The following is a 27,445-nucleotide window of genomic DNA, read 5'->3' as shown; positions in this document are numbered from 1 at the left end:
GATATTATGGTGGGGTTCCCTACGCCTACAGGTCTGAATGAGTCGATGGCTATGGCCATTCAGATTGATCGGCGTTTACGGGAGCGCAAACCCGTGCACCAGTTGGCGGTGTCTTCTGAACAGGCACCTGAGACTATGCAATGTGATAGAATTCAGTCCAGAAGTGAACGGCAAAATTATAGGCGGAAAAATGGATTGTGTTTTTATTGTGGTGATTCAGCTCATGTTATATCAGCATGCTCTAAACGCACAAAAAGGGTTGATAAATCTTTTGCCATTGGTACTCTGCAGCCTAAGTTCATTTTGTCTGTGACTCTGATTTTTTCACTGTCTTCCATTTCCGTCGATGCCTATGTGGATTCAGGCGCTGCCCTGAGTCTTATGGATTGGTCATTTGCTAAACGCTGCGGTTTTAGTCTGGAGCCTCTGGAAGTTCCTATCCCTCTGAAGGGAATTGACTCTACACCATTGGCTATGAATAAGCCGCAGTATTGGACACAAGTGACCATGAGCATGACTCCCGTTCATCAGGAGGTGATTCGCTTCCTTGTACTGTATAATTTACATGATGTACTAGTGCTTGGTCTGCCATGGTTACAAACTCATAATCCTGTCCTGGACTGGAAAACAATGTCTGTGTTAAGCTGGGGATGTCAGGGGGTTCATGATTATGCACCTCCGATTTCAATCGCTTCATCTACTCCTTCTGAGATCCCTGCGTTTTTGTCTGTCTATAGGGATGTTTTTGAGGAGCCTAAGCTCAATTCGCTCCCTCCGCATAGAGATTGTGACTGTGCTATAGAATTGATTCCTGGCAGTAAGTTCCCTAAGGGTCGTTTATTTAATCTGTCACTGCCAGAGCATACTGCTATGTGGAATTATATTAAGGAGTCCTTGGAAAAGGGACATATTCGTCCATCTTCGTCCCCTCTGGGAGCAGGTTTTTTTTTGTGGCAAAAAAAGATGGTTCCCTGAGGCCTTGTATAGATTATCGCCTTCTGAATAAGATTACAGTCAAGTATCAGTATCCATTGCCATTATTGACTGATTTGTTTGCTCGCATTAAGGGGGCTAGGTGGTTCACTAAGATAGATCTTCGCGGTGCGTATAATCTGGTGCGGATAAAACAGGGTGATGAGTGGAAAACCGCATTTAATACGCCTGAGGGCCATTTTGAGTATTTGGTAATGCCTTTTGGACTCTCCAATGCTCCGTCAGTCTTTCAGTCCTTTATGCACAATATTTTCCGTGAATATCTGGATAAGTTTATGATTGTGTATTTGGATGATATTTTGGTGTTTTCTGATGACTGGGAGTCTCATGTTCTACAGGTCAGGAAGGTGTTTCAGGTTCTGCGGGCCAATTCTCTGTTTGTGAAGGGCTCAAAGTGTCTCTTCGGAGTCCAGAAGATTTCTTTTTTGGGGTACATTTTTTCTCCTTCTACTATTGAGATGGATCCCGTCAAGGTTCAGGCGATTTGTGACTGGACACAACCTACATCTGTTAAGAGCCTTCAGAAGTTCTTGGGGTTTGCTAATTTTTATCGTCGGTTCATTGCTAATTTTTCCAGTATTGTTAAACCTTTGACTGATTTGACTAAAAAGGGTGCTGATGTTGCTGATTGGTCTCCTGCGGCCGTGGAGGCCTTTCAGGAACTTAAGCGCCTGTTTTCTTCTGCTCCTGTGTTGTGTCAACCAGATGTTTCACTTCCTTTTCAGGTTGAGGTTGATGCTTCCGAGATTGGAGCGGGGGCGGTTTTGTCACAGAGAAGTTCTAATGGCTCGGTGATGAAGCCATGTGCATTCTTCTCTAGAAAATTCTCGCCCGCCGAGCGCAATTATGATGTGGGTAATCGGGAGCTTTTGGCCATGAAGTGGGCATTTGAGGAGTGGCGTCATTGGCTTGAGGGTGCTAAACATCGTGTGGTGGTCTTGACTGATCACAAGAATCTCATTTACCTTGAGTCTGCCAGGCGTTTGAATCCTAGACAGGCTCGTTGGTCGTTGTTTTTTTCTCGTTTCAATTTCGTGGTTTCATACCTGCCAGGTTCAAAGAATGTGAAGGCAGATGCTCTTTCCAGGAGTTTTGTGCCTGACTCTCCTGGAGACTTTGGGCCTACTGGTATCCTTAGGGATGGGGTAATATTGTCCGCCATATCCCCAGACTTGCGACGTGCATTGCAGGAGTTTCAGGTGGATAAACCGGATCGTTGTCCACCAGAAAGACTGTTTGTTCCGGATGATTGGACCAGTAGAGTCATCTCCGAGGTCCATTCTTCTGTGTTGGCTGGTCATCCTGGAATATTTGGTACTAGAGACTTGGTGGCCAGGTCTTTTTGGTGGCCTTCCTTGTCTAGGAATGTGCGTACCTTTGTGCAGTCTTGTGAAGTGTGTGCTCGAGCTAAGCCTTGCTGTTCTCGGGCCAGTGGGTTGTTGTTATCCTTGCCCATCCCGAAGAGGCCTTGGACGCACATTTCCATGGATTTTATTTCTGATCTCCCGGTTTCACAGAAAATGTCCGTTATCTGGGTGGTGTGTGACTGCTTTTCTAAGATGGTTCATTTGGTGCCCTTGCCTAAGTTGCCTTCCTCCTCTGAGTTGGTCCCTTTATTTTTTCAGAACGTGGTTCGTTTGCATGGGATTCCGGAGAATATCGTTTCTGACAGGGGATCCCAGTTTGTGTCTAGATTTTGGCGGACGTTTTGTGCCAAGATGGGCATTGATTTGTCTTTCTCGTCTGCATTCCATCCTCAGACGAATGGCCAGACGGAGCGAACTAATCAGACCTTGGAAACTTATTTGAGGTGTTTTGTTTCTGCTGATCAAGATGACTGGGTTGCTTTTTTGCCGCTGGCCGAATTTGCTCTTAATAATCGGGCTAGTTCTGCCACGTTGGTCTCTCCTTTTTTTTGTAATTCGGGGTTTCATCCTCGTTTTTCCTCTGGTCAGGTGGAGTCTTCGGATTGTCCTGGAGTGGACGTGGTGGTGGACAGGCTACATCAGATTTGGAATCAGGTGGTGGACAACTTGAAGTTATCTCAGGAGAAGACTCAGCAGTTTGCTAATCGCCGTCGCCGCGTGGGTCCCCGACTTCTTGTTGGGGATTTAGTGTGGTTGTCTTCTCGTTTTGTCCCTATGAAGGTCTCTTCTCCTAAGTTCAAGCCTCGGTTCATCGGTCCTTATAGGATCTCAGAGATTCTTAACCCTGTATCTTTTCGTTTGGATCTCCCAGCATCGTTTGCTATTCATAATGTGTTCCATCGGTCGTTGTTGCGGAGGTATGAGGTGCCCGTTGTTCCTTCGGTTGAGCCTCCTGCTCCGGTGCTGGTGGAGGGAGAATTGGAGTATGTTGTTGAGAAGATCTTGGATTCTCGTGTTTCCAGACGCAAACTCCAGTATTTGGTTAAGTGGAAGGGTTATGGTCAGGAGGATAATTCCTGGGTGGTCGCCTCCGATGTTCATGCGACTGATTTGGTCCGCGCCTTCCATAGAGCTCACCCTGATCGCCCTGGGGGTTCTCGTGAGGGTTCGGTGACCCCTCCTCAAGGGGGGGGTACTGTTGTGGATTCTGTTTGTGGGCTCCCTCTGGTGGTTACTGCTGGTACTGGGTGACTTTGGTGGGTTGCGGCCTTTGGTTTCCACCTGTCCATCAGAGGCTGGGTGTTTCCTATTTTACCTGGCCTTTCTGTCATTCCCTTGCCGGCTATCAATGTATTCAGATGTGCTCTGTTTGGTTCCTGCCTACCTGCTCCCAGATCTTTCAGGATAAGCTAAGTGCTGATTTTCAGTTGTTTGGTTTTTTGTCCAGCTTGCTTATTATGTCTCTATGCTAGCTGGTAGCTCTAGTGGACTGAGGTTCTCCCCATGTGCCATGAGTTGGCACATGGGTTCTTGTAATCTCAGGATGGTTTTTTGATTAGGGTTTTTTGCTGACCGCTCAGACCCCTTTTGTATCGTTCTGCTTTCTAGTTTACAGCGGGCCTCAATTTGCTGAACCTATATATATCATCTCTATGTGTGTGCCTTCCTCTCATTTCACCGTCAATACATGTGGGGGGCAACTATACCTTTTGGGGTTCATTCCTCTGGAGGCAAGTGAGGTCTTATTTTCTCTGCAGTACTAGTTAGCTCTTAGGCTGGTGCGTGGCGTCTAGAACCAACGTAGGCACGCTCCCTGGCTATCTCTAGTTGCGTTTGTCAGGCGTAGGGCAGCGGTCAGCCCAGGTTCCATCACCCTAGAGCTCGTCCGATATTTTGTATTACTTTGCTTGTCCCTTGCTATCCCTAGCCATTGGGATTCATGACACCAAACATATACAACCCTGCTCCATCCAGGACAAGACTGTTCTCAAAATCTCTGGAAGGGAGCTAGTGGTTAAATCACCAGTGATCAGCAAGTTATCCACGATCCGATGGATCACACATACACAGTACATATACTGTAAATACATGCACACATGTCATGCATACATGCACCGTTCATACATATACCGTACATACAGTACATACACCGTATACCATATATACTCATACACACACATACCATACATACATGTATGCCATACACACACAAACCCACACACTTGTATACACATAGTATTCACATACCGTGCACAAACATATACAGTGGGGCAAAAAAGTATTTAGCCAGTCAGCAATAGTGCAAGTTCCACCACTTAAAAAGATGAGAGGCGTCTGTAATTTACATCATAGGTAGACCTCAACTATGGGAGACAAACTGAGAAAAAAAAATCCAGAAAATCACATTGTCTGTTTTTTTATCATTTTATTTGCATATTATGGTGGAAAATAAGTATTTGGTCAGAAACAAAATTTCACCTCAATACTTTCTAATATATCCTTTGTTGGCAATGACAGAGGTCAAACGTTTTCTGTAAGTCTTCACAAGGTTGCCACACACTGTTGTTGGTATGTTGGCCCATTCCTCCATGCAGATCTCCTCTAGAGCAGTGATGTTTTTGGCTTTTCGCTTGGCAACACGGACTTTCAACTCCCTCCAAAGGTTTTCTATAGGGTTGAGATCTGGAGACTGGCTAGGCCACTCCAGGACCTTGAAATGCTTCTTACGAAGCAACTCCTTCGTTGCCCTGGCGGTGTGCTTTGGATCATTGTCATGTTGAAAGACCCAGCCACGTTTCATCTTCAATGCCCTTGCTGATGGAAGGAGGTTTGCACTCAAAATCTCACGATACATGGCCCCATTCATTCTTTCATGTACCCGGATCAGTCGTCATGGCCCCTTTGCAGAGAAACAGCCCCAAAGAATGATGTTTCCACCATCATGCTTTACAGTAGGTATGGTGTTTGATGGATGCAACTCAGTATTCTTTTTCCTCCAAACACGGCAAGTTGTGTTTCTACCAAACAGTTCCAGTTTGGTTTCATCAGACCATAGGACATTCTCCCAAAACTCCTCTGGATCATCCAAATGCTCTCTAGCAAACTTCAGACGGGCCCGGACATGTACTGGCTTAAGCAGTTGGACACGTCTGGCACTGCAGGTTCTGAGTCCATGGTGGCGTAGTGTGTTACTTATGGTAGGCCTTGTTATATTGGTCCCAGCTCTCTGCAGTTCATTCACTAGGTCCCCCCGCGTGGTTCTGGGATTTTTGCTCACCGTTCTTGTGATCATTCTGACCCCACGGGGTGGGATTTTGCGTGGAGCCCCAGATCGAGGGAGATTATCAGTGGTCTTGAATGTCTTCCATTTTCTAATTCTTGCTCCCACTGTTGATTTCTTCACTCCAAGCTGGTTGGCTATTGCAGATTCAGTCTTCCCAGCCTGGTGCAGGGCTACAATTTTGTTTCTGGTGTCCTTTGACAGCTCTTTGGTCTTCACCATAGTGGAGTTTGGAGTTAGACTGTTTGAGGGTGTGCACAGGTGTCTTTTTATACTGATAACAAGTTTAAACAGGTGCCATTACTACAGGTAATGAGTGGAGGAAAGAGGAGACTCTTAAAGAAGAAGTTACAGGTCTGTGAGAGCCAGAAATCTTGATTGTTTGTTTCTGACCAAATACTTATTTTCCACCATAATATGCAAATAAAATGATAAAAAAACAGACAATGTGATTTTCTGGATTTTTTTTTCTCAGTTTGTCTCCCATAGTTGAGGTCTACCTATGATGTAAATTACAGACGCCTCTCATCTTTTTAAGTGGTGGAACTTGCACTATTGCTGACTGACTAAATACTTTTTTGCCCCACTGTATAGACATATACCGTACATACACAGATACTCACACATACAGTGTATAAACATATACAGTATATACATGCACACATAGACATAGACATATACTGTACATACTCTCAGATACCATACATACACACACAAACAGTGTCTCTACATACATGACACACCCCTTTTTGGATCCCTGCACTCTGCGGTTCGGCTCTGGGTATCCACTTGATTACGGCCCGATGCTGCATGTTACTGAGCCCCTCTCACTCTCGCCCGTAATCTTGACTGAGTGGTCCCATAGCAGTTACCACTATGGGCAGTACGCCCCTGCCTGCAGGCCCCCATCTACCTCCAGGCCCCAGCGCAGTTGCACAGGCGGTATGTCCGCCCATGTGTACAAGAGTAGAAGTCTACCAGGGAAGCATCAGACAGAAGTGAAACTGACTGTGACAGGTAAAGTGAAGGCATAGCTCCAGCTTGCTACACAGAGGTTCAAATCTTTTGCTTAACTTCACCGTGCTTTGGTTAAACAAACAAAAAAAAGATTGTGTGCAGCCAACTCTTGATGAAGCTAACTGCATCCATAAAGATAAAGGAAACTATAACCTTACATTTGATAAAACAGATACGCTTGCATATGAGGCATGTCTCTCTCCATAAGGAGAAATATTACCCCTTAGACCCCAATCAAAGACCTCTCATACAGCCAAATCAGATCTCATACTTTGCACTACGGAGGGGCAATACCCTGACAACCATCTCTGCAAATTAAGATTCTTGTTTGGCTTTTATCCTAAATTATGTCGTAAAGCTAGTTCAAGGGTTGATATTGACTATTGGATTGCTACCTCCAATAGGTAGCACTGGAGTTCAAGTCCTCTTCCTCTCTGAATAGACGATTTGCATATTTAAATTCTCAGATAAGCATTGCATGGCCTTTCAGCCTCCTAACTTTAACATGTCAGGCATGTCACTCTCCATAAGGAGAAACATTACCCCTTGGACCCCAGTCAGAGGCCTCTCATACAGGTAAATCAGATCTCATGCTTTTCACTGAGGAGGAGCAACACCCCAAAACACGTGTCTGCAAATAGAGATTCTGGTTTGGTTTTTATCCTAAGTCATGTAGCACAGCTCAGTAAAGGTTTCATAATGATTTTTAGAATTGCTACTTCCAAGAGGTGTCACTAGAGTTCAAGTCTTCTTCCTCTCTGAAGAGACAATTTGCATTTGTCATTGTATGGCATATAATGTGTTAAATGGCAAGTTGAATAGTAACTACTTTTTTATATAAATTAAGTGCAAATAATTAATCTTAAATATCTTAAATAATCTTAATATTAAAAATGCAGTTTACAGGTCTTACAACGGGTAGAAACAGCGTTTTCCCTCAGTCACACACATTACGGCCTATTCTGAAAAGTTGTCTGAAAGCGCACATACACATAAAAGTGTTCTACATCTGTAGTTATATGGTTTGTATTGAATGCAGTAGCAATTGAATAACTCTATATGAAAAAGCTCCTGCTATAGAAGATCAAAAACATTTTAGAAGTCTGAAAGATTTTGGATCTTGAAAACAGAATTGTGTTAAACCAGGAAATAAAACATTTGAAGAATTAAATGTATTTAGCCTTGAACTTACAGAACAGATGGATGTTTTGGCCCAGCTTACAATCAGCATAGTTCCTGCAAACATTTGCTGAGAAAAGAGAAAACAGGTGTTAAAATTCTCTTTATAAATTATAGCTCCTGCTTGCTAGGGTTTATTGGTGGAGACTTGGCTCCTAAGACCCCAACCGATTGCTCAGCTCATCATCGACCCTAAGCAGGGTCGTGCACAGGCATAAAGTGGTTGCCCACTTCTGGACTATCTGAGGCACTGAAGCAATTAGGAAGAGGTTGACCACTAGTGGACAGCCTTTTATTATAGAAACCCATGGGTCCACACACTGCTCTACTTGTACAATAAGATTTGTCATACATATCTAATCGGTGGAGGTTTATTTGTGGATATCGATATCCTCACCAATGCCTTTAATGAAAGAACCATAATCGTCTCTACAATACGCTGTTACAGATTACAATTATACTGATAAAATAATCAGTGATAGATTATAATGAGGGAAAACTTGGCTAGCATCCGTAACCCAAGTTTCTGGGCAGGGGCTACAATAATTTTTTTCTATCAATAGCAGCTTCTATGTCTATAATTGCAAGCTGCTCTCCTGCCTAGTGCTTTCTATATAACTTAGCTGGTGCAATAAGGTCAAGACCTCGCCCTATCCTGGATCTCCTCATACCTTTCCAACCGCACATTCAGTGTCTCCCACTCCCACACTACCTCCTCATCCCACACTCTCTCTGTTGGAGTCCCCCAAGGCTCTGTTCTAGGACCCCTACTCTTCTCAATCTACACACTTGGCCTGGGACAACTCATAAAGTCTCATGCAGGTACGGACTGGGGCTGAAATTTAGCCCTGGCATTTGAAATCTCACAGGCCCATGTTGTCCCCGTCTCCATGAACCAGTTGGGATATATCACTAATATTACCCTGGATGGAGGAAAGGAAGATTTTTCTACAAGACCAATATTTCTAATAATATCCGTGGCCTGCAGGAGTAAGTGACGGAGTCAGCGACTTTGTGCTCTGTCACAACTCTTCACAGTATGAATGTCTTAAGAACACCGATTCTGTTAACAACATAGCATCATGGCAGCCTATGACTAGACTGACCCTTCTGGCATTTGCCATAATTGCCAGATGGCCAGTCTGGCCCTGGTCTCATGGATTCTAGTACCACCTTTATGCTGATGACACTCAGATCTACCTTTCTGGCCCAGACATCACCTCTCTGCTGTCCAGAATCCCGGAGTGTCTATCAGTCATATCCTCCTTCTTCTCCTCTCGCTTCCTAAAACTCAATGTAGACAAATCTGAACTCATCATCTTTCCTCCATCTTATAAATCTTCCATATCTATCTATCGCAATTAACGACATCAAGCTTTCCCCCGTACCGGAAGTCCGCTGCCTCGGAGTAACCCTTGTCTCTGCCCTGTCCTTCAAACCGCACATCCAAGCTCTTTCAACCTCCTGTCGCCTCCAGCTCAAAAATATCTCCAGAATCTGTCCTTTCCTCAACTGTCAATCTACTAAAATGCTTGAGAAGAAAACAACCGCACTCAAACTGTAGATTTGCGTCATAAATGTAAGGAATTTAATAGGGACACCACAGTGATACAATCAATTGTTCAGGTATTGTAGAGGTAACGTTTCGACCCTTACGTGGGCCTTTGTCAAACCTCACTGAAAAGGTACAGAAACAAAAAATTAGAAACATGCATTGAACAAAAAGAAAATATACATATGTTGCTAGCTAAATGAGAGAGTATACACAGGAGGGCCCCATACAATATCACAATATATACAATATATACAATATATACATAGTATGTACAAAAAGAGCCCCAGATAATGTAGGAACAAAATGGCAGAAAACTGCTGCACAGCAAGGGGGCAGAAGCCAAGGGGGAGGGCAACGTTGTCTAGTAAAGTTACAAATTAACATTATCTGTTGGAGCAAATGTAAATCCAGATGTAAGACAATAAATTTAATACATGATATAAACAGTATAAATGCAGAGTGTTACGCATACCTGACCTTCAAGAAGGAAGAGAAGAGAGCAACGCGGAACGCAATGGCTCCTGAGGAAAGCAAAGAAATTTGTAAGGAAACAGTAACAATAGGCAGGGAGGGGTAGAGCTATAAAAAGGGGCGCAGCAGCACAATTGTAGATAACTAGATGGTGGCAGAAAGTCCAAAAATAGAGGATAAGAAGCACATACCACTGAGATAGGAGAACTTGGAGATCCGGAACGGCACGGATAAGGGGTTTAGTCCCTGTGAGAGCTGGAGCGCAAATAAAAAGGAGGGGGGCTGGTAAAATAAGCAAAAGTAGGAAGAATATACAGGAGCGTCTGTCCATATACAATACCTGTGGGTCCTACGTCCGGGAGAGACGGCTATGGTGTGCGTTTAAGCCGGTGGCTGTGAATAATATAGGCCCAGAACAGGAAATGAGGTAGGGCGGGAGGGGACTGACGTAAGAGGAGGAGCGACAGCGACACACAAGGCGGCGAACCATGGTGGAACGCATGGTGAAGCGCAATGGGCGGGCGCATGCGCTGTGCGGCAACTGTGTTGCGGGGATGACGTGGGAACAGGGTGGCAGGGACGCACAGGGGAGGGACCGCAGGTGAAACGCATGGTGAGGCGCAGAGAGCGTTGCTCTCTTCTCTTCCTTCTTGAAGGTCAGGTATGCGTAACACTCTGCATTTATACTGTTTATATCATGTATTAAATTTATTGTCTTACGTCTGGATTTACATTTGCTCCAACAGATAATGTTAATTTGTAACTTTACTAGACAACGTTGCCCTCCCCCTTGGCTTCTGCCCCCTTGCTGTGCAGCAGTTTTCTGCCATTTTGTTCCTACATTATCTGGGGCTCTTTTTGTACATACTATGTATATATTGTATATATTGTATATATTGTGATATTGTATGGGGCCCTCCTGTGTATACTCTCTCATTTAGCTAGCAACATATGTATATTTTCTTTTTGTTCAATGCATGTTTCTAATTTTTTGTTTCTGTACCTTTTCAGTGAGGTTTGACAAAGGCCCACGTAAGGGTCGAAACGTTACCTCTACAATACCTGAACAATTGATTGTATCACTGTGGTGTCCCTATTAAATTCCTTACATTTATGACGCAAATCTACAGTTTGAGTGTGGTTGTTTTCTTCTAAAGTTCGTATTATCTGGATCTCTCCGGGTTCAACCAGCACCTACCACACGACTCTCAGAGTGCACGTCTTGTTTCTCTATACTAAAATGCTTGTGCATGCCCTCATCATCTCCCACCTTGACTACTGCAACATCCTTTTCTGTGGCCTCCTTGCTAACACCCTTGCACCTCTCCAGTCCATTCTTAACTCTGCTGCCCGACTAATTCATCTCTCTCCTCCCTACTCCTCTGCTTCCCCTCTCTGCAAATCTCTTCACTGGCTCCCATTCACTCAGCGTATCCAGTTCAAATTACTAATACTGACCTACAAAGCCATCCATAACCTGTCTCCTTCATATATCTCAGAACTAATCTCCCGATATCTTCCCTCACGTAATCTCCGGTCCTCCTTAGACCTCCTCTCCTCCACACTTATCCGCTCCTCACTCAACCGCCTCCAAGACATCTCCAGAATTTCCCCATCATCTGGAATTCTTTGCCCCAACACATCCAACTATCAACCACATTCAGATCCTTCAGATGGATCCTGAAAACCCACCTCTTCAGGAAAGCCTACAGCCTGCACTGACCCCACTGCCTTCTCACCACTAATGATGATACAGCCTCACCAACACCGGAGCTCTTACAACCCACAATCTATTGTCTTCCCCACCATCCTGTAGAATGTAAGCCCGCAAGGGCAGGGTTGTCACCCCTCTGTAACAGTCTGTAATTGTTAGTTTGCTTACTGTAAGTGATATCTGTAATTTGTATGTAACCCCTTCTCAGGTACAACACCATGGAATCAATGATGCTATATAAATAAATAATAAATAATACTAATACTAATACTAATACTACTAATAATAATAATAATAATAATAATAATAATAATAAATAGCTGCTAATAATAACTAATAAGGCACCTGGCTCCCTGGGGGATTGTCTGGAGAGGTAAGGGATCAAAAACACAGTGGGAAAGAGCATGATATAGGAGGGAGGGGGTAGGAGAGAGCACATGACATTGAAATGACTTGGGGAGTGGTGTGAGACAAAGGACATGAAGTTACAATGAATTGGTGTGTCAGGATTCCTGTTTGTCCTTATACAGTTTGACCACTAGTGGCTGCTATTGCTCATATTGAAAATTGTGCTGCAATTCCAAGCCTTACCACTGGAGGCAACTGTTCTACAATTGCGCTTTATTAAGATGGCAGATTCTGAACCTGTGGAATTCATCTTGTTTCCTGTTTTAGCCTACTTAAAGCCACACTGATCTCTCACTCATTGATTGAGTATTGTGTCTCGCTGTTAGTCTAGTTCCAGTCTCCAGCTCCTGAACGTTCTTATCCATACTATTCTCATTTATCTACGGATTATTTCCTTCAACTCCTTTCCTATCTACAAAGATTTCTATTAGGCCTTTTTCACATGTCCGTGTCTCCAGCATGTGTGGTGGCAGTTTTTACATGTACCGGAGACACTGACACACGTAGACCCATTCAAATGTATGGGTCTGTGCACATGTCAGTGTGTTTCCATGGACCGTGTGTCCATGTGCCCCACAAGTAGACATGTCCATTTTTTACAGTCTGCACAGGCAGCAAAACATCCCACAGTCGTGCACACGGAGAACACACATGGATGTCATCCGTGTGACACGCATTGGTGCCGGGGAAGTAGCGCTACAGTAAGTGCTGTTCCGCAGCACCGGGTGCTGAAGACGGCTCTCATCATCCTCCCCTGCTCTGCCGGCTATTGGCGTGAGCAGAGGAGAATGATGAGAGTTATATTCATGTCAGAACGATGACAGCAGGTGAGGGCTTTTGGGACTATTACTCCCATCAACCTACACCTGCTGCCGCTAATAACAGTGACAGCAGGAGCGGATGATGGGGGTATTCCTCCCCCGCCGCCTGCACTATAACTAAATAAATGAATACAAAATCCTGCGTATGTTCCTTCCCCCATGTTTTCTATAACCAGACAGGCAAAACTCACAGCTGGGGGCTGCAACCCTCAGCTGTCAGATTCATCAAGAATAAAGAGGTCCCCACGCAGTTTTTTGAATTATTTAAATAAATAACTTAAAAAAACAGGCAGGGGTCCCCCCTTTTTTGACAACCAGTCTTGTTAAAGCTGACAGCCGGGAGCTGATATTCTCAGGCTGATATTGGGCCATGGATATTGATCCCCCAGTCTAAAAACAGCAGCCCGCAGCTGCCCAAGAAAAGGCGCATCTATTAGATGCACCAATTCTGGCTCTTTGCCCGGCTCTTCCCACTTGCCCTGTAGTCGTGGCAAGTGGGGTTCATATTTGTGGGGTTGATGTCACCTTTGTATTGTCAGGTGACATCAAGCCCACGGCTTAGTAATGGAGAGGCGTTTATAAGACACCTATCCATTACTAATCCTATAGTTATACGGTAAATAAAGACACAGAGAGAATAAAGTATTTTATTACAAATGAAACAAAACACATGCTAAAGGCTGGGGAATTGTAGATGTAAAGCATTGCAAAAAAAGTGCTCCTATTATACTCATCAATCATCATTTAATCAAGTATTGTGCGGAGCTTCAGGTTACCCAGGGGCAAGGAAAAAGTTAAAGTCTTGCTGCAATTTACTGAACACTGAAGCCCCTTTTACTTTAGGCACTCAATGGGGTCTCATCTGTGAAATTCTCAATTTTACATTTTTATTAAACATTGATGCTATCAATGACGGTAATGGAAAACCTCAGTTAAGTAGGGCAAGGTTTCTCTAATTTAATTTTCTTCATGTCTTGTAATATGTTAGAATGTGTTATATGATATGATGTTAGAATTTACCTTGTGTGAAATGGAGAAATTATTAAAAGGTAGGCCATTGTGAATACTTAAGTAGTTCAGGTCACTACCTGCTTCTGTGATAAGCCTACCTCTATTACATGGAGATATAAATGGACAAACAAGGTCCAGTTTTCGAAGTAAGAACAAAGAGACGTTCCATACCACTAATGGCATCAGGTAGAATTCTAAATGTCATTACCATGAGGAAGAAGGTTGCTGTGGAACACTTCACACTTCATCTTACAAAACAATAGACAGAGAAAGTGAAGACAACATTGTTCAACTACTTTTTTTAAATACTTACAATCCCAGGCACCCAAAACAGGGTGCCAAACAATAAGGATTTCAGGTCATGTTTATAAAGAGAGACTGCCAATGATATGCCCAATGAAATCTCCAAAATGGACAAGATAATCAGAACAATCTAGAAAGAAAACATATTTCATATTAGGAACATTTCTATGTTTATTCTACAAAATCATATACAATTTATTACATCAGGGAAATAAAGTGAATGGAAAGTGGTTTTATAGTAGTAGTATATTCTGTAGATATGAAGTTTCAAGATTTTTCTAAGCAGCCATTTTGTCCTGATGAAGAGGTCCTGTGTAACCTCGAAACGCATTGACCTATAAACCTGTTCCAATAAATGATTTGATTTTAAGGATTTCATCCCAGCAGCGCATAGGGCAAGTGATACCGCCCTTAGTTTTCCTCATAATTGACAGAGGCATTATATCAAGAGTGGTCATTTTTTTAAAATACTTTTCAATCATGTGTGTGTGTTTTTTAACCCTTTCCTACAATTGGATTAATAATGGAGAGGTGTCATAATTGACGCCTCTCCATTATTAATCTGGCTTAATGTCACCTTTCAATAGCAAGGTGGCATTAACCCTTCATTACCCCATATCCCACCGCTACAGGGAGTGGGAAGAGAGTGGCCAAGTGCCAGAATAGGCGCATCTTCCAGATGTGCCTTTTCTGGGGTGGCTGGGGGCAGATGGTTTTAGCCACGGGGGGGCCAATAACCATGGACCCTCTCCTGGCTATTAATATCTGCCCTCAGTCACTGGCTTTACCGCTCTGGCGGAGAAAATTGCGCGGGAGCCCACGCCAATTTTTTCCGCCATTTAACCCTTTATTTTAGCAGCTACAGCGCTGAAATTTTGCACATACACACTACTAACATTAGTAGTGTGGAATATGCAAAAAAAAGGGGGATATGAGATGGTTTACTGTATGTAAACCATGTCTCATATCCTGTCGGGTTTGTGCAGGAGAAATGAAAAGCCGGCAATTGAATTACCGGCTGTTCACAGATATCGCGCTGATTGAAATCTAAATACAGAATATATATATATGTGTCACAATGACATATATATATATATATATATATATATATATATATATATACTGTATATATGTTTTCCCGAACATTTGAGCACATAAATCCATTAGATGTCGGTTTTGCAAGCCTGCGCGAAAATCTCGCAGTACGGATGCCATACGGATTACATACGGAGGATGCCATGCGCAAAATACGCTGACACACCCTGACTACGGATCACTATTTTGGGAACATTTCTCCGTATTACGGCCGTAGTACGGACGTATAATACGTGGCGTATTGTCTTACGCCATGTGTGACCCCAGCCTTATAGTAAGGCTTATATGCATCATATCAACAATAACCCAAATTTAGAAAACATGCGAGCCAAAATATAGTAAAATCATCATGTTTATTTAGACTATATAAAAATAAAACAAAAATTACATACGATAATAATGAGACAACACAGGTAAGAAAAGGTGAAACCTCGTTTAAATATATATAAATAGATAAAAAATACCAAAATTGGTATACAGACTGATTCATAAATAAATAGAGCCCGGGTATATAATTTAATAAAACAGTGTATCATTGTACATATACAATTCATATATATGTGCTGAGGAGGATCCTAAAAGCAAAATGTAAGTAAGCCATCTATAGATTTATCCCAGAAAATGATTGCAATTATACATGTTTGTTATACACACTTATTTCCTTTGTGTATGTATTAGAAAAACACAAAAAAATAGAGGAAAAAAAGGCAAACTGGACATAATTTGACATCATTTCACAGAAAACCCCCAAAATGGGCTGGACAAAATTGTTGGCACCTTTTCCAAAATTGCAGGTGAAGAAGATTGCTTCAAGCAAGTGATGCTCGTCCAAACTCACCTGTGCCAAGAAACAGGTGTGGGCAATATGAAAATTACACCTGAAGTTAAAAGTTGACTCAATACGTGGTGGAGGTTCAAATATGTTTTAGGTTTGCTCTGCTGCCTCTGGCACTGGGTGTCTTGACTGTGTACAAGGTATCATGAAAACTGAAGATTACCAAAGGATTTTAGTTCACTATGCAGTGTCCAGTGTCAGATCGCTGGGTTTCCATCCCAGATCATGGGTTTTCCAGCAGGACAATGACCCCCAAACATATTTCAAGAAGCACCCAGAAATCAATGGAAACAAAGTGCTAGAGACTTCTAAAGTGGCCATCAATGATTCTGAATCTAAATCCCATTAAACACCTGTGGAGAGATCTTAACATTGCTGTTGGTAGAAGACACCTATCAATATGAGAGACCTGGAACAGTTTGCAATGGAACAGTGGTCCAAAATTCCATTTGAGAGGTGGGAGAAGCGTGTTGATGGTTATAGGAAGCAATTGATTACAATTATTTATTCCAAAGGGTGTGCAACCAAATATTAAGTTGAGCGTGCCATCAATATTGTCCTGCCCATCTTTGAGGTTTAGTGTGAAATTATGTCCAAATGTCTGATTCTTTTTGTGTTGTTCCAATACACACAGAAGAAATAAGCATGTGTATACATGTGTATAACAAAACATGAGTAATCACAGTAATTTTCTGGGAGAAATACTTCATTTTCTGGAAAAATTTCATGGGTGTCCACACTTTTGCCCATGACTGTAATTACATTTTCATAATATTATTTTTCTCATCTTTTAGGGGTTTTCTCAACTTCATTAATATGCAAAATTGAAAATTGTCTACCGTATGTTCTCTGGAACCGAGACATTTTTAATTGTATTTTGTACAGCTCATTGCCTAGCATTTTGGCCTCCTCGCAGTTTCAGAGTTGCCAGTTGCCAAAGCTGGGAGTGCCTGGAATGAGCAGATTCTATGTTCTAGAGCCTGCTAGTACCACTCTTGCGCTGACTGGATCGCTGCTTCCTACCCACTTCCGTGCACCACCAAATCTGTCTGTGGCAGCAGCCTGGGAGAGTGAACAATTCAGAATAGGATGCTGGTCTGAACTCTCAGTCTTCAAGAATGCACCACCCCTAGCAAACAGGAATTAAGGAAGTATAAGTGAGGTGAAGAAAGATTAATACAAACCGTTTAAGTATCAGGTGGTATTTCCACTAAAATAGGGTCAAGGCTTACCCATAGCAACCAACTCCGGATTTATCAGTCTTGCACAGCACAGGGCATAACATTGATGTTCAGGCCACATCATCTCTTACTACTTTATAAAAGGGTGGTGGACTCATTTTTGAGCCCTCTTACAACGTTTCACATCGATAACTTGTACAGGAATTACAAGTCAGAAATGATTTATTTTCTTATATACGGCATTGTAGATTATGCAGTGGGTGCCACCAGGTATGAGAATAGGGTGGGGATAGACAAGCAAATAAGGGCAGGATAAAGAGGAAAGAAGGCAAAAAGTAATCTGAAGAATGTAAGTAAGTTGGCTCTATGCACATTAGTGGTGGATGTTCGGAGTTATTAAAAAGCGTACATTATGGATATTTCCAGCAGGATTGAGGCCTCTTGATAAAAGACTTAAATAAAAATTAATAACTTAATAAATGGTGTTTGTGCTGCCGCCAGGAATTAGACACTTGAATTAGCATAAAAAAATATTACACTTAGAAATCACATTACTGTAGGATACAATGAAGTATAGATTGCCCTCTAAAATTTGAAGGCATTTTAATTTTCTTCATTAAAAGTGAACAGTACTTGCAAATAAGTAATTCCTCAATTCCTTTAATAAAAAATGTTGATGTTGTATCCATAAAAACTCTCTCAACTGCTAATGATCAAGGTCTTGCTCTAATAACATCTTTAGTAACAAACGATAATTTAGACTGCCGGAAGTATTGGTGTCTCTCGTAGGCTGAAGGTCGAGCTCCTGGGTCAGTGCCTACAGCGATCCAGCCACAGTACCACTGATAACGACTTATAAGGTGTTCCTGCATGGTACATATTAAACTTTCAATAACTGGTGCCCTCTAGGACCATATTGAGACCTATCATCATATATGAAACATGTACACAAAAAGGGATGATACTAGGTCAGAGATTAGAATATAAAAATCAATACTTTATTGTTAAAAATATGACAACAAGTGAAATAGGTAAACTTGGCACACACGTGATGAGATGCAGGTGAGAATTTAATTAAAGGAGAGTACATACAATCTGACGTTTCGGTCATAAGTTAGGCCTTCATCAATGTACCTCTCATAGAGAATTTCTTGTTTGTAAGTCTTAGGAGATTAATCCCATTATTACATCAGGTTCAGTTCTGAATAGAAGCCATATATGACGCCAGTGTTGTGCTGTCCGGACGCGGTATCCACCGCTCGTCCACACTCAGGACAAGCGGTGGATACCGCGTCCGGACAGCACAACACTGGCGCCATATATGGCTTCTATTCAGAACTGAACCTGATGTAATAATGGGATTAATCTCCTAAAACTTACAAACAAGAAATTCTCTATGAGAGGTACATTGATGAAGGCCTAACTTATGACCGAAACGTCATATTGTATGTACTCTCCTTTAATTAAATTCTCACCTGCATCTCATCACGTGTGTGCCAAGTTTATCTACAACATTATATGGTTTGGGCACCTACTTGTGCACCACAATTAATAGTAGTGCCTACGGCTATCTTTCACAAAGAAGTGAAATAGGGTGACACACAGAGCGACATCTAAAGAGAAGCTGTAAAAATTGGCAGGAAGCTTGTGACCAGGAGGTCCAAATTCACTACATTCTCATAAACACATCAATAAAGGTTATACGTATTATTGCACTGATTCCAACAATTAACCCAATGTACCCAATTGAAATAAGTCACTACTAATCAATCATTGGTCACTGAAAATCTGGGGTAATAGGCAGACGCTATAATCATAACAACCAGAGTTGCTGCAATCAGCCACCACCAGCCCCTACAATAGCGCCCTAATAGCGATTATAGTCAAGTTCCCAATCAAACAAAATGACAATATTTACCAACCGCAGTGCAAGCAGACACTCCTGGGATGCGCCTCCGCCCCAACGCTACGAAGGTTGTTTCCGAAACGCGCGTTGGGGCGGAGGAGCATCCCAGGAGTGTCTGCTTGCACTGCGGTGGGTAAATATTGTCGTTTCGTTTGATTGGGAACTTGACTATGATTGCTATTAGGGTGCTATTGTAGGGGCTAGTGGTGGCTGATTGCAGCAACTCTGGTTGTTATGATTATAGCGTCTGCCTATTACCCCAGATTTTCAGTGACCAATGATAGATTAGTAGTGACTTATTTCAATTGGGTACATTGGGTTAATTGTTGGAATCAGTGCAATAATACGTATAACCTTTATTGATGTGTTTATGAGAATGTAGTGAATTTGGACCTCCTGGTCACAAGCCTCGTGCCAATTTTTACAGCATCTCTTTAGATGCCGCTCTGTGTGTCACCCAATTTCACTTGTTGTCATATTTTTAACAATAAAGTATTGATTTTTATATTCTAAACTCTGACCTAGTATCCTCCCTTTTTGTGTACATGTCACAGTACCACTGATTTATGATAGTAAATACAGTATGTACCTCCTCTCTCCTATGCTACTCTCTTCTTCAATTTTCACTGCAAAAAAGAAAAAACATTAATGAAATAAACACAGCGGTTGTTGTAATAATTTATTGTTCTCTCAAATCCATTTGCAGTCCCTCGCTTGGCAACATAATAAACGCACAAGATACATACCTTCTGATGTACTGTCAGGTCCAACGATGTAATCCATCTGAAGGGGTTAACTAATATTACAGGCAGGAGCCCTGCTAAATGCAGCGGTGCTCCGTGCCTGTAATCCCCGGCGAATGAATGAAATGTAGGTCATTGACCTACATTTCATTCATTCGCGGTGAGGCGCCCTCTGGTGGATGTTCTCATGAACTGCAGCCTGGGAACTTTTTCCCACGCTCCAGGTCATATGAGGACATCCACCAGGGGGCGCATCACCGCGACTGAAGGAAATGTAGGTCAATGACCTACATTTCATTCATTCGCCGGGGATTACAGGCACGGAGCACAGCTGCATTAGCAGGGCTCCTGCCTGTAATATTAGTTAACCCCTTCAGATGGATTACATCGTTGGACCTGACAGTACATCAGAAGGTATGTATCTTGTGCGTTTATTATGTTGCCAAGCGAGGGACTGCAAATGGATTTGAGAGAACAATAAATTATTACAACAACCGCTGTGTTTATTTCATTAAAATACTTTTCAATCATGTGTGTGTGTGTTTTTTAACCCTTTCCTACAATTGGATTAATAATGGATAGGTGACATAATTGACGCTTCTCCATTATTAATCTGGCTTAATGTCACCTTCCAATAGCAAGGTGGCATTAACCCTTCATTACCCCATAGCCCACCGCTACAGGGAGTGGGAAGAGAGTGGCCAAGTGCCAGAATAGGCGCATCTTCCAGATGTGCCTTTTCTGGGGTGGCTGGGGGCAGATGTTTTTAGCCACGGGGGGGCCAATAACCATGGACCCTCTCCTGGCTATTAATATCTGCCCTCAGTCACTGGCTTTACCGCTCTGGCGGAGAAAATTGCGCGGGAGCCCACGCCAATTTTTTCCGCCATTTAACCCTTTATTTCAGCAGCTACAGCGCTGAAATTTTGCACATACACACTACTAACATTAGTAGTGTGGAATATGCAAAAAAAAAGGGGATATGAGATGGTTTACTGTATGTAAACCACGTCTCATATCCTGTCGGGTTTGTGCAGGAGAAATGAAAAGCCGGCAATTGAATTACCGACTTTTCACTAACAGCGCTGCGTATTTCTCGCAAGTCACACTGCTGGTCCTTGTGGAATCCGTATTTTTCTCGCCCCCATAGACTTTCATTGGCGTATTATTTGCGCAATACGCTGACAAACGCAGCATGCTGCGATTTTGTACGGCCGTAGAACGCCGTATAATACTGAACCGTAATATACGGCTAATAGGAGCAGCCCCATTGAGAAGCATTGTGCCGTATGTAATGCGAGTTTTACGTACGTAGTTTTTGCGCTCTTACGTACGTAAAACACGCATGTGTGACCCCAGCCTAAGTATTGTGGCTGTAGGTGTTTAATGTGTTATTTTATGTTATGTTGGCTATTTTTGCTAAATGGTTATTTACTTTATATTTAGTAATCCATGTAAACGTATATTAAAGCTGTTTTCTCGGCTTGAACTGAATTTGTCTAGTGACTCTGCAAATGCAGATTGGTGACTCTTAACAGAATGCAATTTGTACACTGTCAGTATTACACACAATTGTTAGGTTGAGTGGGTGGATATGTGACCCCTGTGTACGATTTGCATACTGGCAGTCAGGTGCCAAATAGATTTTCAATAAAACATTCCCAGCAAAACCTTTTATGTCCTTCCCATCACCGTTTGTTTGTTTTTTTATAATTTGTATTTTCACTTAAAGGGGCTTTCCACTTCTGGACAACCCCTCCTTAAATGTTAAAGTGCCCCATATAAAAAAAAGCGACACCCCCCAAAAAAAACCCTGTATGGACTGTTGAAATTATATTGACACTGTTTTCTAGTGGTCTTGTGACATTACGCCATGTGAGAAGTAGAGCAAGTTAATGGCTGCTGATAACCTTCAGGCTGGGGTCACACATGCGAGTTTTACGGACGTAAGAGCGCAGAAACTACGTCCGTAAAACTCGCATTACATACGGCACAATTATTCTCAATGGGGCTGCTCCTATTAGCCGTATATTACGGTTCAGTATTATACGGCTTTCTACGGCCGTACAAAATCGCAGCATGCTGCCTTTGTCAGCGTACTGCGCAAATAATACGCCAATGAAAGTCTATGGGGGCGCGAAAAATACGGATTCCACACGGACCTGCAGTGTGACTTGCGAGAAATACGCAGCGCTGTTAGTGAAAAGTCGGTAATTCAATTGCCGGCTTCTCATTTCTCCTGCACAAACCCGACAGGATATGAGACATGGTTTTCATACAGTAAACCATCTCATATCCCCTTTTTTGTTGCATATTCCACACTACTAATGTTAGTAGTGTGTATGTGCAAAATTTCAGCGCTGTAGCTGCTGAAATAAAGGGTTAAATGGCGGAAAAAATTGGCGTGGGCTCCCGCGCAATTTTCTCCGCCAGAGTGGTAAAGCCAGTGACTGAGGGCAGATATTAATAGCCAGGAGAGGGTCCATGGTTATTGGCCCCCCCGTGGCTAAAAACATCTGCCCCCAGCCACCCCAGAAAAGGCACATCTGGAAGATGCGCCTATTCTGGCACTTGGCCACTCTCTTCCCACTCCCTGTAGCGGTGGGATATGGGGTAATGAAGGGTTAATGCCACCTTGCTATTGTAAGGTGACATTAAGCCAGATTAATAATGGAGAGGCGTCAATTATGACACCTATCCATTATTAATCCAATTGTAGGAAAGGGTTAAAAAACACACACACACATGATTACAAAGTAGTTTAATGAAATAAACACAGCGGTTGTTGTAATAATTTATTGTTCTCCCATTCCATTTCCAGGACCTCGCTTGGCAACATAATAAACGCACAAGATACATACCTTCTGCTGTCAGATCTCGTCCCACGAAGTAATCCATCTGAAGGGGTTAACTAATATTACAGGCAGGAGCCCTGCAAATGCAGCTGTGCTCCGTGCTTGTAATCCCCGGGGAATGAATGAAATGTAGGTCATTGACCTACATTTCCTTCAGTCGCGGTGATGCGCCCCTGCTGGATGTTCTCATGAACTGCAGCCTGGGAACTTTTTCCCACGCTCCAGGTCATATGAGGACATCCACCAGGGGGCGCATCACCGCGACTGAAGGAAATGTAGGTCAATGACCTACATTTCATTCATTCCCCGGGGATTACAAGCACGGAGCACAGCTGCATTTGCAGGGCTCCTGCCTGTAATATTAGTTAACCCCTTCAGATGGATTACTTCGTGGGACGAGATCTGACAGCAGAAGGTATGTATCTTGTGCGTTTATTATGTTGCCAAGCGAGGTCCTGGAAATGGAATGGGAGAACAATAAATTATTACAACAACCGCTGTGTTTATTTCATTAAACTACTTTGTAATCATGTGTGTGTGTGTTTTTTAACCCTTTCCTACAATTGGATTAATAATGGATAGGTGTCATAATTGACGCCTCTCCATTATTAATCTGGCTTAATGTCACCTTACAATAGCAAGGTGGCATTAACCCTTCATTACCCCATATCCCACCGCTACAGGGAGTGGGAAGAGAGTGGCCAAGTGCCAGAATTGGCGCATCTTCCAGATGTGCCTTTTCTGGGGTGGCTGGGGGCAGATGTTTTTAGCCACGGGGGGGCCAATAACCATGGACCCTCTCCTGGCTATTAATATCTGCCCTCAGTCACTGGCTTTACCACTCTGGCGGAGAAAATTGCGCGGGAGCCCACGCCAATTTTTTCCGCCATTTAACCCTTTATTTCAGCAGCTACAGCGCTGAAATTTTGCACATACACACTACTAACATTAGTAATGTGGAATATGCAAAAAAAAAGGGGATATGAGATGGTTTACTGTATGTAAACCATGTCTCATATCCTGTCGGGTTTGTGCAGGAGAAATGAAAAGCCGGCAATTGAATTAGCGGCTGTTCACAGATATCGCGCTGAATGAAATCTAAATACAGAATATATATATATGTGTCTCAATGACATATATATATATATATACTGTATATATGTTTTCCCTAACATTTGAGCACATAAATCCATTAGATGTCGGTTTTGCAAGCCTGCGCGAAAATCTCGCAGTACGGATGCCATACGGATTACATACGGAGGATGCCATGCGCAAAATACGCTGAAACACCCTGACTACGGATCAATATTTTGGGGACATTTCTCCGTATTACGGCCGTAGTACGGACGTATAATACGTGGCGTATTTTCTTACGCCATGTGTGACCCCAGCCTCAAGCTTCACAATCTCGTCAATGGAACTGTTCTATCTGACAGAACTGTGAAGGCTGCAGCCCATCTGTGGCGACTGATAAGCTGCAGTGCTCATGTAACGTCACAATGTCACATGACCCCAGGGAACATACTGCTGACATCGCGGAAACAGCACTGGTTCCGGTGGTGACTATTTTTTTTTTTTTTATCTGGGGCACCTAACCTTTAACGACAGAGCAGTTTTAATGTTTGCGATTCCATTTTTCACTTCTCTTCTTCCAAGAATCGTGACTATTTTATTTTTCCCACAGAAAAAGGCACGAGGGCTTGTTTTTTTCTGATACTAGTTGTACTGGAAAAAAGGAAAAAAATTCCAAGTGAAGTGAAATTGTAAAAAAAAAGCAATCCCACAGTTGTTTAGGTTTTGATTAATCATTGTTCATTCTGCAGTAAAACTTACATGGAAATACTGTACTATTGTCCAGGTCAGCACGATTAAGGCGTTACTAAACTTAATTTTTTTTTTAAATTTCAGTGGTGAAAAAATATTGAACAATTTGTCAACCCCCCAAAAAAATTAGCTATAGTAGCCATTTTCCAAAATCCATAACATTTTATTTTTTCAGTCAATTGAGCTGTGTGAGGTCTAATTTTTTTGAGGGGGACTTGATATTTTTATTGATACTATTTTGTTGTATAAATGATGCTTTGATAGGTTCTTAACCTCTTAACCCCAAGGGTGGTTTGCACGTTAATGACCGGGCCAATTTTTACAATTCTGACCACTGTCCCTTTCTGAGATTATAACTCTGGAACGCTTCAACGGATCCTGATGATTCTGACACTGTTTTCTCGTGAAATATTGTACTTCATGAGAGTGTTAAAATTTCTTTGATATTACCTGCGTTTGTTTGTGAAAAAATGGAAATTTGACAAAAATTTTAAAAATTTCATAATTTTCCAACTTTGAATTTTTATGCCCTTAAATCACAGAGATATGTCACACAAAATATTTAATAAGTAACATTTCCCACATGTCTACTTTACATCAGCACAATTTTGGAACCAAAAATTTTTTGTTAGGGAGTTATGGGTTAAAAGTTGACCAGCAGTTTCTCATTTTTACAACACCATTTTTTTGGGACCACATAACATTTGAAGTCATTTTTGCGGGACGAGTTGACATTTTTATTGGTACAATTTTCGAACATGTGACATGTTTTGATCGCTTTTCATTCCGATTTTTGTGAAGCAGAATGACCAAAAACCAGCTATTCATGAATTTCTTTTTGGGAGATGTGTTTATACCATTCCACATTTGGTAAAATTGATAAAGCAGTTTTATTCTTCGGGATAGTACGATTACAGTGATACCTCATTTATGTCATTTTTTTATGTTTTGGCGCTTTTATGTGATAAAAACTATTTTACAGAAAAAAAAATATTTTTGCATCGCTTTATTCTGAGGACTATAACTTTTTTATTTTTTTGTTGATGATGCTGTATGGTGGGTTGTTTTTTGCGGGACAAGATGACGTTTTCAGGGGTACCATGGTTATTTATATCCGTCTTTTTGATCACATGTTATTACACTTTTTATTCGGTGGTATGATAATAAAGCATTGTTTTTTGCCTCTTTTTTTTTTTTTGCGGTGATCACTGAAGGGGTTAATTAGTGGGACAGTTTTATAGGTCGGGTCGTTACGGACGCGGCGATACTAAATATATGTACTTTTATTGTTTTTTTTTTATAAAGAAATGTATTTATGGAAACAATATTTTTTTTTTCTTTATTTAGAATTTTTTTTTTTTTACATGTGTGAATATTTTTTTTTACTTTATAACATTGCCCCGGGAGGGGGGGGGGAATCATGTTATAGGGTCAGATCGCCAATCTGACACTTTGCAGAGCACTGTGTCAGATCAACGATCTGACAGGCACTGCAGGGACGCTTGCAAGCGCTTGCTCTGAGCATGTGCTTGGTAAGCCACCTCCCTGCGGGACCCAGAAGCAGTCCTGCAGCCATATTGGATCCGGGGCCTGCAGGGAGGAGGAGGTAGGAGATCCTCGGAGCAACTTGATCACATTGCGTTGCTCCGAAGGTCTCAGGGAAGCATGCAGGGAGCCCCCTCCCTGCGCAATGCTTCCCTATACCGCCGGAACACTGCGATCATCTTTGATTAACCCCTGATAAACTGAAGTCTGATTAATACACTGCCAGGTCTGTGACATCATGCAACCACAAGTTTATGCCAGCAGTGTGGTTTTCCATGCCAGTCGAGATGTGGACGGTACAGAGGAAAGTTCAGTGTGTTCTGTGAGACTGACAATGATGTAAGATTTTTGCAGAAGATTGTGTTTAGCGATGAGGCAACCTTCCATTTCTGTGGACATGTTCATCGCCATAACGTCCGAATATGGGCTGCTGAACATCTTCATGCGTATGTTGAGTACGAATGTAACACCCCTAAAGTGAACGTGTGGTGTGGCCTGATGCATGATAAGGTGATAGGCCCATTTTTTTTCACGGAGCAGTCTATGATGGCAAACACGTATCTTGACATGTTGGAATTGTATGCAGTGCCACAATTTCCAGAAGGTGTCATCTTTCAACAGGATGGCGCTCCTCCACACTATGCCACCATTGTTTGTGAGTTTCTGGATAGGATATTCCCCCGGCGGTGGATAGGCAGGGGTTCTGTCAAGCTATGGCCACTAGGGTTGAGCGAAACGGGTCGATCATTTTCAAAAGTCGCCGACTTTTGGCTAAGTCGGCGTCTCATGAAACCCGATCCGACCCCTGTGCTTGTCGGCCATGCGGTACGCGACTTTCGCGCCAAAGTCGCGTTTCAATGACGCGAAAAGCGCCATTTCTCAGCCAATGAAGGTGAACGCAGAGTGTGGGCAGCGTGATGACATAGATCCTGGTCCCCACCATCTTAGAGAAGGGCATTGCAGTGATTGGCTTGCTGTCTGCGGCGTCACAGGGGCTATAAAGGGGCGTTCCCGCCGACCGCCATCTTACTGCTGCTGATCTGAGCTTAGGGAGAGGTTGCTGCCGCTTCGTCAGAAGCAGGGAGAGCGTTAGGCAGGGTCCACTAACCACCAAACCGCTTGTGCTGCAGCGATTTCCACTGTCCAACACCACCTTCGGTGTGCAGGGACTGTGGAAGCTATTTTTTTTTTTTTCCCCTCAGCGCTGTAGCTCATTGGGCTGCCCTAGAAGGCTCCGTGATAGCTGTATTGCTGTGTGTACGCCACTGTGCAAACCAACTGCTTTTTTCAAAGCACATATCCTCTTGTTCCTTCCTTTCTGCACAGCTATCTTTTTTGTTTG

The 27,445-nt window shown here is 42.6% G+C and overlaps 1 protein-coding gene across 2 annotated transcripts in view; it reads right to left on the bottom strand.

Annotated features, from left to right (window-relative positions):
* The window catches only part of LOC143768952 (uncharacterized), a 111,736-nt gene that overhangs the window by 56,051 nt on the left and 28,240 nt on the right, over positions 1-27,445 (bottom strand). The window contains exons 3-4 of one of the 2 annotated variants that reach the window (XM_077257556.1): positions 14,130-14,249; positions 7,850-7,906 (exon numbers count right to left, since the gene is read on the bottom strand). In XM_077257556.1, the coding sequence (XP_077113671.1) occupies positions 7,850-7,906; positions 14,130-14,249 (177 nt within the window). The remainder of the gene's footprint in view (positions 1-7,849; positions 7,907-14,129; positions 14,250-27,445) is intronic. The other variant, XM_077257557.1, reaches the window with a different exon arrangement.

The sequence above is a fragment of the Ranitomeya variabilis genome, chromosome 4 (genome assembly GCF_051348905.1).
Source record: "Ranitomeya variabilis isolate aRanVar5 chromosome 4, aRanVar5.hap1, whole genome shotgun sequence".
Taxonomy (NCBI): Eukaryota; Metazoa; Chordata; class Amphibia; order Anura; family Dendrobatidae; genus Ranitomeya; species Ranitomeya variabilis.
Note: the sequence above shows the minus strand (reverse complement) of the source record. Positions and strands in the feature narration are given on the sequence as shown.